The sequence below is a fragment of the Caretta caretta genome, chromosome 6 (genome assembly GCF_965140235.1).
Source record: "Caretta caretta isolate rCarCar2 chromosome 6, rCarCar1.hap1, whole genome shotgun sequence".
NCBI classification, from domain to species: Eukaryota; Metazoa; Chordata; order Testudines; family Cheloniidae; genus Caretta; species Caretta caretta.
Window position 1 is genome coordinate 18,512,767 of NC_134211.1, and position 17,288 is coordinate 18,530,054.

The window sequence follows — 17,288 nt, forward strand, 5'->3', positions numbered from 1 at the left end:
TTATACATTTGTTTTTTTTATTTCTGTATGCAATGTAATGTTTAGGCACGTTGCTTGGGACACTTTCTAAAATAAATCATTGGCCATTGTTTAGAGTATCCTTTTGGCTTTAAATACTGGTCAGGAAAACAAACAATGTAAAAATAAATGACTAACTTCCTATTACAGAAACAAAAATGGATTTGCATCTAAAAGTGCAAGAGGTGAAGTACTTTAATCCTTTCACCAGACAATGTGGCAATATACAGTATATTGCTTCTGTTTGTTTGAGAAGGCGGTTGGAATTTCATACTGACATAGAAAATTATAAATTACGCAGAATTAGTTTCCATAATCACTATATATATATACAAACCAGCTGTGAAAAAAATGGTTTAGAACTTACAAACGAAAGCCTCACACAGATCAATACAGTGAAAGTAACAATTAACATGCTCAGGTGCCAAATTTTGATTTGTACTTTAAAAATACTATATTTTTAAAATGCACGTACTGTAATTACATTAGCAGCACAGGCATTTCACTTAGTTGATTTGTCTAACAGGATTATGGTGTTTTAAATATGCAGATTGTTCTAAAATGTTCAATTGTATAATGCTTGGTATTAAAGTAAATCTTGGTGAATGGGTTCAAAGGTAGGTGAATCACTTTAAAAAACACAACAAGCCATGTGCACTTCAAATATTCTAGTGTTTCACCTGTAAGGTATTGTTTCAAGCAAACAAGACTAACAGAACATATGGCTTTACAGTAACATCAATTTGTCACCTAAGTTGTAGTAATAAATACTTAAAATCTCTACCAATAGACTTACATTTTTGATCTGATTTAAACAATACAGAAAACAATTACCAATTAAAAACCTGTTGTAAAATGCTGAACACCAAAAATTCTTATTTAAATCACTTTTGTAAGCTAAAACAACCAAAATAACATTTATAGGGCATTTCAGTTCTACAATTCTTCGCCAACCTGGAAGAAACATGAATTTTATTTTATTTTTACAAGGTGAAAAAATGTATGAAAACTGCTAAATACTTTGGTCACACTAATTGTCAAATAGTTATGTCTCAAATACATTAGATTTGTGTATTCACTTTTTTATAAAACTATTCTTACAGCCATTTTAACTATAGTATCACTATCATCATTACCCGGGTGGCAAGATCTTATTTCACAGGCCACCCATTATTTAGAACAATACAATATAAACATACGCAAAAAGTATTGGTATTTCTCCATGTGCAATATTTTTTTACACTTATGAATTTCTGTACAATGTCTTAAAATCTAGAATATAAATGTTGCTGGTCCTGATCCCTTGCGAAATTAGTGCAGCAGTGACTGGCTTTGACAGGCTCTCGATGAAATCCTTGAGAAACACTAAAACCCCTGGATATCAGTTCGTGTTCTTCAGCCAACAGCAGCAGACATCACATATCATACAGGGCCATTAACAGCTGCCTCTCCTAAAAGGGTTTGTTGATCAGTCCTAAGAAGTCAAAAGGAGGATGGTAAGTGTATAAGAAACCAATGCACTCTTATAATAATCACTACAATCAAGTTTGGGGGTAAAGGCAAGAACATGAACTTCCAAAGACTTGTCAAAATATATTAATTTAGAATTGGGGTCATGGAAAAGACACAATGCATCCATAACACACCCTGCTATGTCCTATTTTCATTTTCTTATTAATCACAGAAGTAGATTGACAGCTCTACTCTAGTTAAGGTTAAGACCAGCTTTCTCTTTAAAGGTTCCTTTTCTAACTGCTCTAAAATCTACATGGTTACTGGGATTGCCTTGACATTTGGTAAGTCTAGTGGGGCTGTAGGGTTCTGTTAATGATCCAAATTTGGGGCCATCTGATCAAAGGGGTTCCCAAGATAGAACACTCGGAAGAAAACAGCTTTACTTGAAATTGACACATTCTGGCAACCTAGTTTTGCTCATAGATAGAGATCAAGCCAGGGCTTAGATCATCGCATGAGGGTGTTCAATGTTTGAGGGTTACCCCCAAAAGAGTGCATGACACCCACCAACCCTTTGGGGGAAATCAAATTAAAACATGACAAAAAACTTTGTTTCTCTGGTTATGTACATGAGAAGGCTTGCACACCTATTCGTGTGCCTTGTGTATTATACTGAGCATGTGCAGCGTGACGCTAACTGTCTGGAAAACAGCCTCTACAACTAATATCTGGGTGGTTCTGGCAATGTGTTACGGTCATAAAATCTGAACACCGACCCAAAACAAAGCAGGTATATTGTTCCAATCTGCCTCTATCAAAAGGGAAATTTTATTTTGGGGGGGATGTAATCTGAGCACAACAGATCATTCAGGAGGTGCTGAAGTTAGTTTCTGAAAAGAAACCACACAAGCTAATGCTCACCAGGAAGGGAAGTGATTAGAGGGTGGGGAATAGATGGGAACAGGGAGCAAGTAGAAGATAGGTGAGACACTGGGAAAGGAAACATGGGAGTGACAGGAAGACGGGGACAGGAGAATGGGGCAGCGGCATGTTTGTTCACCACACTCTGGGGACCCCTCCTTCCCTGGCTCCCTCAAGTGAGCCAGGTTTGGGGTGCTTGCTCTTCTGGGGGTTTGAGCCCTGCCCACCGTGAGCTGGGATTCAGGTCTGTTCTGGTAATGTCTGAGCCCCTGTGCCTCCATGTGTGTGGCAGAACCTGGAGGCTCCTGCCCACCAATGGGGTTCTCACCCCCATTCCTCTTCCCCCACCCCAATCTGAGCCAGAATCTGGGGAAGTCCTGCCCCCATCTGGCTAGGAAGCTAAGAACAGGCATGCCCTGAGCATGCACCAAGAACATACTGTTGACACAGGGATGAGGAGCTAAGACCAACACATCAGAAATTCTCCAACCGGGGGGTGTAGGTTGGGAACACCCACTGACATGAATAGAGCAGTTCACACATCTCAGAGCTAGTGTTTCAGATTGTATTAATCTCCCATGAATATTCCCTTTCAGTTGAGAACATCTCATTGAGATGAACGGGTCACTTAACAACCCTCTGAGCCTGCAACTCTGAAGTCTGAAACCCACTAAGGACATGTCCACATGTACAGCACTGCGGCAGCACCGGTGTACCAGTGCAGCTGTGCCGCTGCAAGACATCTGGTGAAGAAGCAAAAATAAAATTACCTCCGCGAACGGCCGAAGCTATGTTGTTGGGAGAAGCTCTCCTGCCGACATATTGCACAAGTGCTTATGTCGATGTAATTTAGGTCGCTCAGGGGGGTGGTTTATTCACACCCAAGCAAAGTAAGTTATGCTGACAAACTCTGGAGTAGACAAAACCTAAGGCTAACGTTCTGGAACACAGGCTATCACTGAGCAACCTTAAATCCCCATTAACAGAGTTTTTGCCATTTAATTACTCCCACTGACTATCATTATATTCAGCACTTTAATGAAGATGACTAATGAAGTACGTACAACTAATCGAAGTTCCATTTGGTCTTCAACAAAATGCAACTGGCTTCAGTCAGTGATGGAAGGCACATAATAATAGTGATATTGTAAGGTACAGTGTCTTCTCACTAAGTATGTTTCTATTTCCTTTAAAGAGTGCCTCTGCTTCCTATTTTGTACTAGGTGTACTAGTGCTTCAGCTTGCCAAATTATTACTTAAGTACATCTCATATAAATTATTTTTCATATAGAAGTAATATTTGCAGAGTCAAAAATACAAAGTAAATAAATGTAATGTTTTTAAAAATTGTCTTGTGTGCTAATCTGACCTAGGAGCTGCTGTTTCAGGAGCATTCTGAATTTCATTCACTCCATTACCGTTAAAGGATAAAGAACAGTTCGGGGGCAAGGAGTGAAGAAAGTGAAAAGCAAAAAAAGCCCTATTATGGCAAGAACAGTTTTAGTGTAAACGCTCTCCCTGCTAATTCAGGCAATACAAATGATATGAAACTCATGTGGTTCAAACCAACACCACTTGTTTCTAGGTTAAACAACATGCACTTTAAAAAAAACACAAAAAAATCCACTCCACTTTCATCCACTGCAATAAACTAATCCACTGAAACCATGTCACGAATTTTTTTTTTTTTTTAAAGAAAAAAATATACCATTCTGTACTGCACACAAAGAAAAGTTACCTGTAACACTTGTTCTCTGATGGTGTACAATCATAGAGAAGCCACACTCTTGGGTCTGTGCTCTATATGCACATGACCAGCAGGAGTCCCCTAGCTAAGTCTTTGGCTGTCAATCACTCACTAAAAACACTTTTTAAAAAAATATATACATTAGAAAAGAGACAGACCGCACTAGACAGAAAATTATCAACTTTTCAGGAAAAATCTGGGAGGTAAAATAGAAAAACTAGATGGTCAAGAGTCTATTCTACACAATCACCACAGCTGTAGCAGTGACCTTCACTAATTGTTTGAAATAAACCAACCACTGGGAAATTCTGGGGCACTCTGGGACTCCTAGCACAGACCTCTCTATTTTTGATTGGGGGGACCATGACTTACCTAGGAGACTCCCACCAAGCATACATGCATGGAGCCCCAAAAGCGGGGATAGGTCTATCTACATATTTATATTGCACTTGTGATGAATCTGATTAAATCTACTGTGACAGCCACCTTTAGAGAGAGTTTTAAAATACCTTGTCCATTCTAAAATTTGTCATTAGAGGCCAAAAAGGGATTTCAAAACAAGGATATCTAAAACAAAAAACATTTACTCAAATCAGGAACAATGCAAGGAATTGCTAGCTTTGAGAGCCCTCTTCTGGTTTATGCTCGTAATTCTTTATTCACAGGCTAATGCTGTGTGTCTTGGCAAACATCTGACAAGCTTTGCAAAGCTATTTTTAAAATGGTGCCGTATTACAGCATTTCCAGCTTTTACATTTCTTTGATTTCCTGAAATGTGCAAAACTTTTAATCTACTATGAGTGCATGTAAAGGTCAAATAGTTGAGGTGTTTTTAAAAAAAAACCCACAGTGGAGTGTAAAAGAGAACCCCTAACGTGTTATTTACTCTTCTTATACATAAAATATTTTTAAAAGTAAAGAATCTCAACTCAATAAAAAACATGGTTACCCACCTTTCGTAACTGCTGTTCTTTGAGATGTGTTGCTCATGTCCATTCCATTCATCAGAGATCTTTGCCTTAGCGGTATCAGTAGGGCCGGCTGTGTCGCCCCTTGAGTGCTGTGCTCATGCGCTGGTATATGAGGCCCAGCCCTACGCCCTCTCGGTTCTTTCTTGCCGACAATCCAACGGGGGGGTGGGGGGGTAATGGAATGGACAAGAGCAACACATCTCTAGGAACAGTTACGAAAGGTGGGTAACCATTTTTAGTTCAAGTGCTTGCTCATATCAATTCCATTGTAGGGGACTCAAGCAGCATCTTTCGAGGTGGGCTCGGAGTTCACAGGCTTGCAGACTGCAGCATGGCTCTGCCAAAGCCAGCATTATCCTGTGCTCCCTGGGTCAAAGCATAATGCGACGCACGCGTGTGGCCGGACGACCAGGTTGCAGCCCAACAGATTTCTTGAATCGGCACCTGGGCCATGACGGCTGCCGGTGAGGCCTGTGCTCGAGTTGAGTGAGTCATTACAATTGCCGGTGGGGATATCTTTGCCAACTCGTAGCAGTAACGGATGCAGGCCGTGATGCAGGACAAGATTTTCTGTGCAGACGCAGGGTGACCTATCATCCTATTTGCCACTGCAACGAACAGCTGCGATGACATACAGAACGGCTTCGTTCTGACCATGTAGAAAGCCAGCACCTGCCTGGCATTCAGGGTGTTGACGCCTCCCTTCCTCATCCGATGCATGGAGCTTCGGGCAGAAGACCAGTAAACATATATTCTGACCAGTATGTAACTGGACCACCACCTTGGGCAGGAACTTCGGGAGAGGCTGCAGCTGCACCTTGTCCTTGAAGAAAACCATATAGGGCAGCTCTGAAGTGAGCACCCTGATCTCCAACATCCTACTGGCCGATATTACAGCGATCAAAAAGGAGACTGTCCACAACAGGAGGAGGAGGGAGCAGGAAGCCAAGGGTTCAAAAGGAGGACCCATGAGTCTGGACAACACTATGTTCAGGTCCCAAGGGGGGGGACCGGCTGCCGGACCTGCGGGTAGAGGCGCTCCAGCCCTTTCAAGAAACGCAGTATCATGGGATGGGTGAAGAGGGACCCACCGTAGACTGGGGGAGTGCCGCACCAAGATGGCCGCCAGGTGGACCTTGACAGAGGGAAAGGACAACCCCTGAAATCTCAGACACAACAAGTAATCCAGTACGTCCTACAGTGAGGACCCAAAGACATCTCTCTGCAGCCCAGCACTCAAACCTTTTTCACTTTGCCAGGTAGGTCTCCCTGGTTGAGGGTTTTCTGCTGCCAAGCAACACATGCTGAACACGGGCTGAACATGCTCTTTCATCTGCATTCAGCCATGCCGTCAGATGCAGTGCCAGGTTCGAGTGCAGCAGGTTGCCATGGTTCTGCGACAGCAGATCTGGTCGAAGAGGCAGTGGGAGGGGGGTGGCTGCCGACAGGTCCAACAGCATGCCGAACGAGTGCTGACGGAGCCACGCCGGAGCCACAAGGATGACTTTCGCGCCGTCTTCCTTGACCTTCACCAGAACCCTGTGGATTAATGGCAGTGGTGGAAAGGCATACATGAGCGCCCCATTCACGGAATGAGGAAGGCATCCGAGAGGGAACCCCGGTCCAGACCCTGGAAGAAGCAGAACTGGTGGCACTTCCTGTTTTGCCTGGACATGATAAGGTCCACCTGGGGAATTCCCCACCATCGGAAAAGTACGCTGACCACCTTCGGATGGAGGGACCACTCGCGGCGAAATGAGAAGGTCCTGCAGAGGTGATCGGCAAAGACATTCCTGGAGCCAGGCAGATGGGTGGTGATCAGATGAATGGCATGACGCACACAGAAGTCCTATAAGCTGAGGGCCTCCTGACAGAGGGCTGAGGACCTGGCCCCTCCCTGCCTGTTGATATAGTACATCGCTCCAGTATTGTCTGTCAGTACCTGCACCACCTTGCCTTTCAAGTGAGTTAAGAATGCCCTAGCAGGCCAGGCGAACTGCTCTGAGTTCCCTGACATTGATATGGAGGGCCAGGTTGTCCCGCATCCAGTGGCTCTGGATGCTGAGCTCGCTCAGGTGGGCTCCCCAGCCCAGATCTGAGGTGTCAGAGCCCAAAATCAGCCACGGGGATGGGGCCACGAAGGGAACCTCCTGCAGCACCGACCTGGGGTCCAACTGGACCAACTTCTGTTGGTGAAAGAGGCAAGCTTTCAAGCTACACAGAATTGCTGTACAGGTCTCAGGCTTAAGAGCTCTGTGTAGTTCAAAAGCTTGTCTTTCACCAACGGAAGATGGTCCAGTAAAAGACTACCTTACCCACCTTTTCTTGCAAAAGAATGGAAACACCAACTCATTTTAGCTACAGTATACTGGGTAAAAGGGATTTGAATGAAATACTTCTGAAAAAAAACTATTTCCTCTGAACTCCAGACATTAATGGAAAAATACAACTCAAAAGAATACACATAGAACAGGTACAAACAATAGATTAATGTGTGCAGAAAAGACACTTAACACCAAGAGCTGATAAATGGATTCTGGAACCAGAAATTGTAGATATATAGATTAGTTCTATTAGAAAAACATGCTATAAACAGCTGGTAATAGGCTTGAAAGCAGCCTTTAATAAGGTTACCTCTGTTCTGCACTGCTGCTATCAGGCTGTGGAGTAGCAGGATTTTCTTCTACAGCTTCTGTATTCTCCTCCACCACATATTTACAAGAAACATCTTGCGAGGTAGACAATTTTCCTTCCTCACTAAATAAAAAGCAGGTTACAATTTAACTTCAGTTATGGATGTAGGGAATTTCATGCAATAGTAGGAGACAGAGGGAAGGGTCCAGACTACATGCAAATGGTTTCTGAATTATGATTGAAGCATGGAAATCAAGCACAGGAATCTGGACTCTGTAGACATCCATTAATACATTAGTGTTACGCCCACTTAAACTGGATTGAAAAAAAAAATGCATGAAATACAATGATTACATACAAGTGCAAGGAGGGAATAAAGAATGTACTTGGTGCCTGAAGTGAGAACAATCACAGCCTTTACCATACATACCGATAGGATTTCAACACCCTGAAGCCAAAAGTATGCAAAAAATAGAAGGAGAAAAGTATAAAAGACTTGAGGTTCCTTTCAAAAATTAGCACTTTGACTAAACTTGTCCATGGAAAAGCACATCAGGAAACCCAGCCTTATATTTCTCTTTTTTTAAAGCTACTTATTTGTATTACACTCTACTCATTCAAAATTCCTAAAGGAAGTCATCTTTTCATTTGGGGGCTGAAGTACACCTGGCATATGTTGCATAGCACTAAAACAGGCAGACAATGGACAGCACACATTTGAGAAAAAGGGATCATTTATGTAGTTGGTTAGGGTTTCTATTCAGCTAGAACTACACATGAAACACGTGAGAATTCCCTTACAGTTGTGAAGCCTATAGGGGCCGGGGGGGAAGAGAAGAGAAGAGAAGAGGGGGGGTTGGTAAATACATATCTATGTTTAAAAAATTTCTCCCTTCTCATTTGCACTCCAATGCTACATGTTCTTTTTTTCTAGCTACTTTGTTATGGGTATGTTCATACCCAGAAGATGTCAAGCCTGACTAACCGAATTGCCTTCTACCATGAGATAACTGGCTCTGTGGATGAGGCGAAAGCAGTGGACGTGTTGTTCCTTGACTTTAGCAAAGCTTTTGATATGGTCTCCCACAGCATTCTTGTTAAAGAAGTACAGATTGGATGAATGGACTATAAGGTGGATGGACAGCTGGCTAGATCATCAGGCTCAACTGGTAGTGACCAATGGCTCCATGTCTAGTTGGCAGCCAGTATCAAGCGGAGTGCCCCAAAGGTCGGTCCTGGGGCCAGTTTTGTTCAATATCTTCATTAATGATCTGGAGGATGGTGTTGATTGCACTCTCAGCAAGTTTGCTGATGACACTAAACTGGGAGGAGTGGTAGATACGCTGGAGGGGAGGGATAGGATACAGAAGGACCTAGACAAACTAGAGGATTGGGCCAAAAAAAATCTGATGAGGTTCAACAAGGACAAATGCAGAGTCCTGCACTTAGGACAGAAGAATCCCATGCACCGCTATAGACTAGGGACCGAATGGCTAGGCAGCAGTTCTGCAGAAAAGAACCTAGGGGTTACAGTGGACGAAAAGCTGGGTATGAGTCAACAATGTGCCCTTGTTGCCAAGAAGGCCAATGGCATTTTGGGATGTATAAGTAGGGGCATTGCCAGCAGATCGAGGGACGTGATCGTTCCCCTCTATTCGACATTGGTGAGGCCTCATCTGGAGTACTGTGTCCAGTTTTGGGCCCCACACTACAAGAAGGATGTGGAAAAATTGGAGAGAGTCCAGTGGAGGGCAACAAAAATGATTAGGGGGCTGGAGCACGACTCATGAGGAGAGGCTGAGGGAACTGGGATTATTTAGTCTGCAGAAGAGAAGGGGGGGGGGGATTTGATAGCTGCTTTCAACTACCTGAAAGGGGGTTCCAAAGAGGATGGATCTAGACCGTTCTCAGTGGTACCAGATGACAGAACAAGGAGTAATTGTCTCAAGTTGCAGTGGGGGAGGTTTAGACTGGATGTTAGGAAAAGCTTTTTCTATAGGAGGGTGGTGAAGCAGTTGAATGGTTTACCTAGGGAGGTGGTGGAATCTCCTTCCTTAGAGGTTTTCAAGGTCAGGCTTGACAAAGCCCTGGCTTGGATGATTTAGTTGGGGATTGGTCCTGCTTTGAGCAGCGGTTGGACTAGATGACTCGGGGTCCCTTCCAACCCTGATTTTCTAGGATTCTATGTCAGCCAACCACCTTTCATTGATTTCAAGTGCAAACCTTACACACCTCTCAAACTGTAAACCTGCCACCATATGATGTGAGTCCTTTTTCTCCCTTAAGATTTGTGAGAGATTCTCCTCTCCCAGTTGTCCTATTACTTTGGTTGTTCTTTCAGTGGATCCTCCTGGTCCCATATCTCACTTTACACAGGCATCCTGTCCTACTAGGCTCTGTCCTTGGCCCACTTCCTTTCCTCCTGAAGTTCCCATCTACAGACAACCTCACTGACACTTTCAGATCCAGCTATCACCTCTGCGCCAATGATACGGACATCTCTCTACCACTGACCCATCTCCCTCCATTACTATTTGTTTGCATTACGGTAGCACTTAAGAGCTCATTCATCCAAATGGACATCTCTTTTTAGATGTTTTGCCATTAACTTAAATGTAATATAACCAAAACTAAACTCAGTCTGTTTCCTCCAAAGCCCTCCCCACTCCACCCATTCTCCATCATACCCGACACCTCTGCTATCCTTCCTGCCATTCTGGTCCATAATATGGATGTCAGCTTTGACTGCACCTTTGTTCAAGACCTTCACAACATCCAGGCCATGTCAAAATCTTCCTAATACTGACCCCCTAACATAGCTAACCCCTTTTCTATTCATACCACTAAAATCCTTGTCTGGATCTCCTGTCCTGACTACTAGAATCTCCTCCTCTCAGATAGGTTGTGACGTGGCCAGAATTTTCTTCCACTTCTGGGTCTCTCCACTTGCTCTCCTTTTTTCATTGCTTGAAATACAAGCTTCCGGTCTTTACAAACCTTCACAACTTAAGTACCTCTACTGTGTCAGCTTCCATTTACCAGTTACTTCCACAAAGAGCAACACTAAAGAACGCATGAAACATCCTTCCTAACTAGTACATAAAGCTATTACTCAGTTCTCCTTTAAATCCTTCCTCAAGAGCAACTTTTCCCCAAGATGCCTACCAAAAAAACCCAACTGATGACAGATGCCCAAGAGGGACTTCTGATATTTGTTGTGTCTTTGCAAACAAACATGCCTATAACTACTTTCCCCATCTTCTCTCCCAAATGTTTGAGATACCTCCTTTAAAATTCTTTGGGGGCAGGAACTATGTCCACCTCCATGTTTGTACGTAATTTAGCACAAAAGGGCCCCAATTCTGATTACAGCCTCCAGGTGCTACCTCAATTCAAACAGTAAGCAGTAATAATAAATTAGCTGACCTAAAGTAAGCCCTAAATACATTAACTGAAAACCCCTTGTGCAATCTCAAGTTCAGGGAAAAAGAGGGAGACTACTCTGAACACCCAAGTCTCTCTGGGACCCTGTCAGTTTCATTATACCAATTTTCTATCAGCAGCAGCCTAAAGAATTCAAATGAGAGAATATGGTAAGAATTTGTACACAGTGCTTAACTCAGGGAGGAGCAAGCCAGAAGGACTGATGCAAAATTTCTGTATCCTCACTACTTCTGGACATCCCCACATCCCAAAGCAGCAAATGGGGTTTTAGCCATACAAATACTGACTCTAATGGGAGTTCTACTGATCCCACAAAGTTCTGTGCACTACTTTGAAATATTTACAGATTAGGATTACAAGGAATGAAAAGGCACATGATTACAATTGTCACAGAGTGGATTTGATCAAAACTCGCCATACAGCATTCTGGAACATTTCCCCTGTATGTGAGATTGCAAGTTACATGTTTTCCTATTCCAAGCTAGTCTCCCGTCTTTACCATTGACCTGATCTCTGTCTTACTAGGCATGCTATTAGTCTAGGGGGCTTTCCTTTCAAATTAAAGGTATTTTGGGACTTTCATCTGAAGCTCAGGTCTAACTATAATGTCCCCTTTAGAGGGTTAGAAGTCAAAGTATCTTTCTACAATTAGTTTGTTTTTTCACTCTTTGAAGGATCTCAGAATTCACAATTCTATACCAAAGTATTGTGAATGGAAGCAGCATAGGCTGGAGGTAAAAGAACCACAACAGTAGAAACTGACTTCACGCAGCATGGATCAAAAAATGGACCATAAAATTCAAAGAGACAGGGATAGACTAGGAGAATAGTTAGATGTGTGATTTACTCAAACACTGGCCAGAAAGAGTCATTGCAATTTTGTTATATATAGAGAAGCATCACGATCATGTAGCAGTGAAGGGATATATGCTCTAAACAGTTCTGCTGCTATTGCACCAGCAATTTTGCATTCAGTTTTAGACACCTCATGATCAGAAATACACTATCAAATCAGAGGAAACTCAGAAGAGCAGCAACAATTATCATAGTACTGGAAGGGATATGAGAGGCTGAGGTGAAGAGGGAAGTCCCCTGAGGTACAGAATCTAACTAGAAAACTCTACTAAAAGCTATAAAACTATTAAAAACTAATTATAAAGGCAGTGGCAAGGCCAAAAGAGAGCACTTCACATTGAAAGTGGTTGGGGCTTACAATGAAACTGAGAAAACACCTGTGATATAAAGAACTATAGGCAAAAGCAAATTTTGGAATATTTACAGATCAGAGAACTCCAAGGAAAGCTCCAGACACTGGACATTCTGATCCAGGCCATATGGCAGTAAGAAGGAACTGGAAAGACAGTTAGTCCAGTCCTCTCCGCTCCACCCTTTAATTCCTTTGGTTGAAAGCACACAGAAGGCAAGGGTGCATGTATCGACAAAAGACACTGCTTGAAAGAATTCACCCACAGTGGAAGACACCTAGGGACCAATACTCGAAGAAGCATCTCACTCACCCAAAAGCCCTGGACACACAAAACCTTCCCTAATCAAAAAACTCAGCTCTCAATCCAAAAATTGACATCGCAACACAATTCAGTTAATAGTTCAGAAGGTTTTGTTTCGGTTCCAGTGCAGAACAAAACCTAGCTCCATAACCTCTACTCAAATTTACATATGAATGAAAGCTCAGGTAACGGAAAACTGGAGTTAGACTGTTAAGTTTAAAATCTCTGCATGCAGGTGTCTAGAGTCTTGGAAATCATTAGTTCTGTGAAATACTTCCAAATGGACTGAATAAAATGCTCAGTCAACATTTATTAAAAACATTTTTAAAGGAGGAAAAAAAAAATTTGTACATCCTGAGTGAATAAGAGAAATGAACTAGGTTTCCTCACCTTTTGAAGACAGCTGTTTCAGTTTTAGCATCTACAGTAAGGCTCAGGGTTTCCTTCATGCTGCCATTCATTACTGTCTCAGTTACCTTGTCTGCATTTTCCACATCATCTTCTCCATCTGAACTGGCCTCCATAGCAACACTTCCTTGGGCTGATACAGTGAAATAAATCAGGATATTGCTAATGATTTTTATAGGTAATGAACAAGTAAAAATCAGTTGAGATGTGTAGGAGGAGAACGTCTATTGTAATCACAAGCTTCCTGCAGTTTTGTTTACTTTGCAAATCCCACACGGCAGGTAAAATATGCATGGGCACATATACTTTAAATATGGGCACAAATATGGGCAGAAATATTTTAACAGCTACTGAAGAAAACATACATTTTCCAAATCAGTTAGCAATGTAGATATTTGCAGAAGCTGCGACACTTAGTTAGGGCTTGTCCACACAGGGAAATTTACTGCTATAACTCCTTGTTTGGACACTTATTCTGGAACAAGAGTATTCACATAGGAAGTTATACTGGTATTATCATACTGGTACAGGTCTCCCGGTAAGTTTCCCTATGTAGACAAGCCCATAGTTCGGTCTGAAGATCCCGGGCTTCCAGCACTTGTTATGTTCATTAATTGGGAAGAGGGGTAACCTGCTCATTTTTAATCCACTTTGAGCATGCGCTGGAAAAGCTAGACGACAGGAGGGAGAGACGGACACACAGACTGTTCACTGCTGCATCCAAAGACTCAAGAGGCTAAAGGCCATCTTAACTAAAGCTGTGCCCAAGTCCCACTGACTAATAAAGAAAAGTAAAGTTAATATTAACACTAACAGCTTGTTTTTATACAGTGCTTTTCTTCTGTAGATCTCAAAACTCGTTTCAGAAGAGGTCAGTATCCTTACCCTCAGTTTACAGATGGGGAAACAGAGGTGCTGAGAGGGGAAATGACTTGCTCAAGATCTCCCAGGAAGCTAGTGGTAGAGCCAGGAAGTCTAATGCTCTACTCATTTAAGCCACTCTGCTTCGAAGTTATTCATTTGCACATAATTCGAATAATTTCAGTGCACTTACCCTCTGGCTGTGTTGCACGTGCAGATATATTTGCACTCAGGGGATCCATTGGTTCTGTGTTTGTTTCCATTTCCACAGGAGAATTACTTCTTAAAGACTCTTTCGAACTTAAACACAAATGAAAGTGAATTACGTTTTGGAAAAAGATTTCTCAACATTAAAATGCAATTTACAACCAGAACTTCTAAAATAACGTTTCTATTTCTGTGAGTACTATCAACTCCGGAATCCCACTGAAATCAACTATGCTACAACTCATCCAAGAAATGTTAAAAGAATTTTAAGGATGCAAAGTCAAGCACTACAAAGTTAGGAAAAGCCAGAATTAAGATTTTCTGGTTTACTATCGAGAGAGAGGGAGACACAGAAACAGGATAAAAAGGACAAGTCTAATTTTTTTTTTGTCCCTTGCAGTTTCCTTTTAAATATATTCTCAGCTAGACTGTCCCTTTCATGGAAATGGTATCTGGGTTGCTCAATCTCTATATCCAAATCAAATCAATGCCATCTCTGCCCACGAAGTAGATCACCACCAACCACAGAGGTGGTCTTTATAACATAGATGTTTGTCCACTGGTATCTGGATTAAGATCTCAAAATTTATACATCCCACAGGACCCCAAACAGACACCACATTTCTGCCACTTCCAATCTTAAATAATTGTAAATGACTTTTTGCCCCGATTCAGCAAAAATATCCCTATTCATGAAAGCATGCATTTCAGTCCCATAAAAGGCAATGGCTCCGTGCTGGATAGCAGTCCACCCACAAGCGGTTAACTGCAGAATTAGGGTCTCATTTTGAAGTGAATTTGAAACAGTTCCTTTACTATTCCAAGGGCACAAGATGCAATTTACACAGTAGGGACTGGGACCCCAAAACTGCAGCAGAAACCTTGAAATTATGCAGCACTGTTCACCTTTACTTCCAAGCAGTCCAGGTCAGACAATATCCCTTGTCTTATTTAATTTGATATTAAATTCAATTTATTGTACACTGCCCCCAAATTTTCAATTTTGAAATGTGCTGTAGGTGTTTAATTGCACTGCAGAAGCTACAGGAAAAAATACAGCTATTGACATGTAGGTAAGGAACAGTTTTGGTTTTTGTTACCTATTAAATAGTTGGACGCTTGTTACAGAGAGGGAATACATCTCTTTCCCATCATCTTTGAGCAGAGGTCATTTTAAGTTTAGGAGGGCAGTTTGAATTACTTGGTCGTCACACCAGTAAATCTTGACAACCACAAACTAGCTGCCAACTGCACCCTGCCCCCATTTCAGGCATTGCATTGAAGAGCTGTAATGGTGACATTTGAAATGAAATCAGAGTTCATTATAACAACACAATGGAGAGGAATGGTGCAGTTCACATCTCTTGGACCAGTTGCTTCGGGGCAGCTGCACACTCTGGCAGACATCAATCACTACATCTGTTTAATTGATTTATATTCTGAATATGATCTTCACCACCCATGCAGGCAAGAGACGAAGGCGAGGTCTACACTACGAAGTTAGGTCAACCCAGCTAACCCTGAGCAACACAGTTAAGCTGACCTAACCCCCAGTGTAGCTAACATTCTGTCAATGGAATAAGGCTTCAGTCGACCTAGCTGCGGCCTCTCAGGGAAGTGGATTACCTATGCAGACAGGAGAACCCCTCCAACTGCTGTCGGCAGTGTCTATGCTGAAGTGCTAAAGCAGGGCAGCTGTTGTGCTGCAGCTGTGCTGCTACAGTGTTTAAAGTGTAGACCAGCGCTAAATGAAAAAGTACATTCTGGAGCACAATAATTGGGCAATTTTTAAAAGATTCACATTTCTGGGGATATTTACGTGGCTACAATCTCATTATACTTTTTTTTGCCTCTGTTTTCACTAACAAGGTCAGCTCCCAGACTGCTGCGCTGGGCATCGCAAAATGGGGAAGAGATGGCCAGCCCTCTGTAGAGATAGAGGTGGTTAGGGACTATTTAGAAAAGCTGGACGTGCACAAGTCCATGGGGCCGGACGAGTTGCATCCGAGAGTGCTGAAGGAATTGGCGGCTGTGATTGCAGAGCCATTGGCCATTATCTTTGAAAACTCGTGGCGAACCGGGGAAGTCCCGGATGACTGGAAAAAGGCTAATGTAGTGCCAATCTTTAAAAAAGGGAAGAAGGAGGATCCAGGGAACTACAGGCCAGTCAGCCTCACCTCAGTCCCTGGAAAAATCATGGAGCAGGTCCTCAAAGAATCAATCCTGAAGCACTTGCATGAGAGGAAAGTGATCAGGAACAGCCAGCATGGATTCACCAAGGGAAGGTCATGCCTGACTAATCTAATTGCCTTTTATGAGGAGATTACTGGTTCTGTGGATGAAGGGAAAGCAGTGGATGTATTGTTTCTTGACTTTAGCAAAGCTTTTGACACGGTGTCCCACAGTATTCTTGTCAGCAAGTTAAGGAAGTATGGGCTGGAAGAATGCACTATAAGGTGGGTAGAAAGCTGGCTAGATTGTCGGGCTCAACGGGTAGTTATCAATGGCTCCATGTCTAGTTGGCAGCCGGTATCAAGTGGAGTGCCCCAAGGGTCGGTCCTGGGGCCGGTTTTGTTCAATATCTTCATAAATGATCTGGAGGATGGTGTGGATTGCACTCTCAGCAAATTTGTGGATGATACTAAACTGGGAGGAGTGGTAGATACGCTGGAGGGGAGGGATAGGATACAGAAGGACCTAGACAAATTGGACGATTGGGCCAAAAGAAATCTGATGAGGTTCAATAAGGATAAGTGCAGGGTCCTGCACTTAGAACGGAAGAACCCAATGCACAGCTACAGACTAGGAACCGAATGGCTAGGCAGCAGTTCTGCGGAAAAGGACCTAGGGGTGACAGTGGACGAGAAGCTGGATATGAGTCAGCAGTGTGCCCTTGTTGCCAAGAAGGCCAATGGCATTTTGGGATGTATAAGTAGGGGCATAGCGAGCAGATCGAGGGACGTGATCGTTCCCCTCTATTCGACATTGGTGAGGCCTCATCTGGAGTACTGTGTCCAGTTTTGGGCCCCACACTACAAGAAGGATGTGGATAAATTGGAGAGAATCCAGCGAAGGGCAACAAAAATGATTAGGGGTCTGGAACACATGAGTTAT

The 17,288-nt window shown here is 42.8% G+C and overlaps 1 protein-coding gene across 12 annotated transcripts in view; it reads right to left on the reverse strand.

Moving 5' to 3' along the window:
- PPP6R3 (protein phosphatase 6 regulatory subunit 3) overlaps positions 1-17,288 on the reverse strand; it is a 138,600-nt gene continuing 121,312 nt past the window's right edge. For 7 of the 12 annotated variants that reach the window (XM_048855292.2, XM_048855302.2, XM_048855296.2 and 4 more), the window contains 5 exons: positions 14,161-14,267; positions 13,089-13,239; positions 8,177-8,194; positions 7,747-7,869; positions 1-1,492 (listed from right to left, as the gene is read on the reverse strand). In XM_048855292.2, coding sequence (XP_048711249.2) covers positions 1,441-1,492; positions 7,747-7,869; positions 8,177-8,194; positions 13,089-13,239; positions 14,161-14,267 — 451 coding nt within the window. In that variant the 3' untranslated portion in view covers positions 1-1,440. The remainder of the gene's footprint in view (positions 1,493-7,746; positions 7,870-8,176; positions 8,195-13,088; positions 13,240-14,160; positions 14,268-17,288) is intronic. The other 5 variants (XM_048855303.2, XM_075129297.1, XM_048855297.2 and 2 more) reach the window with 1 other exon arrangement.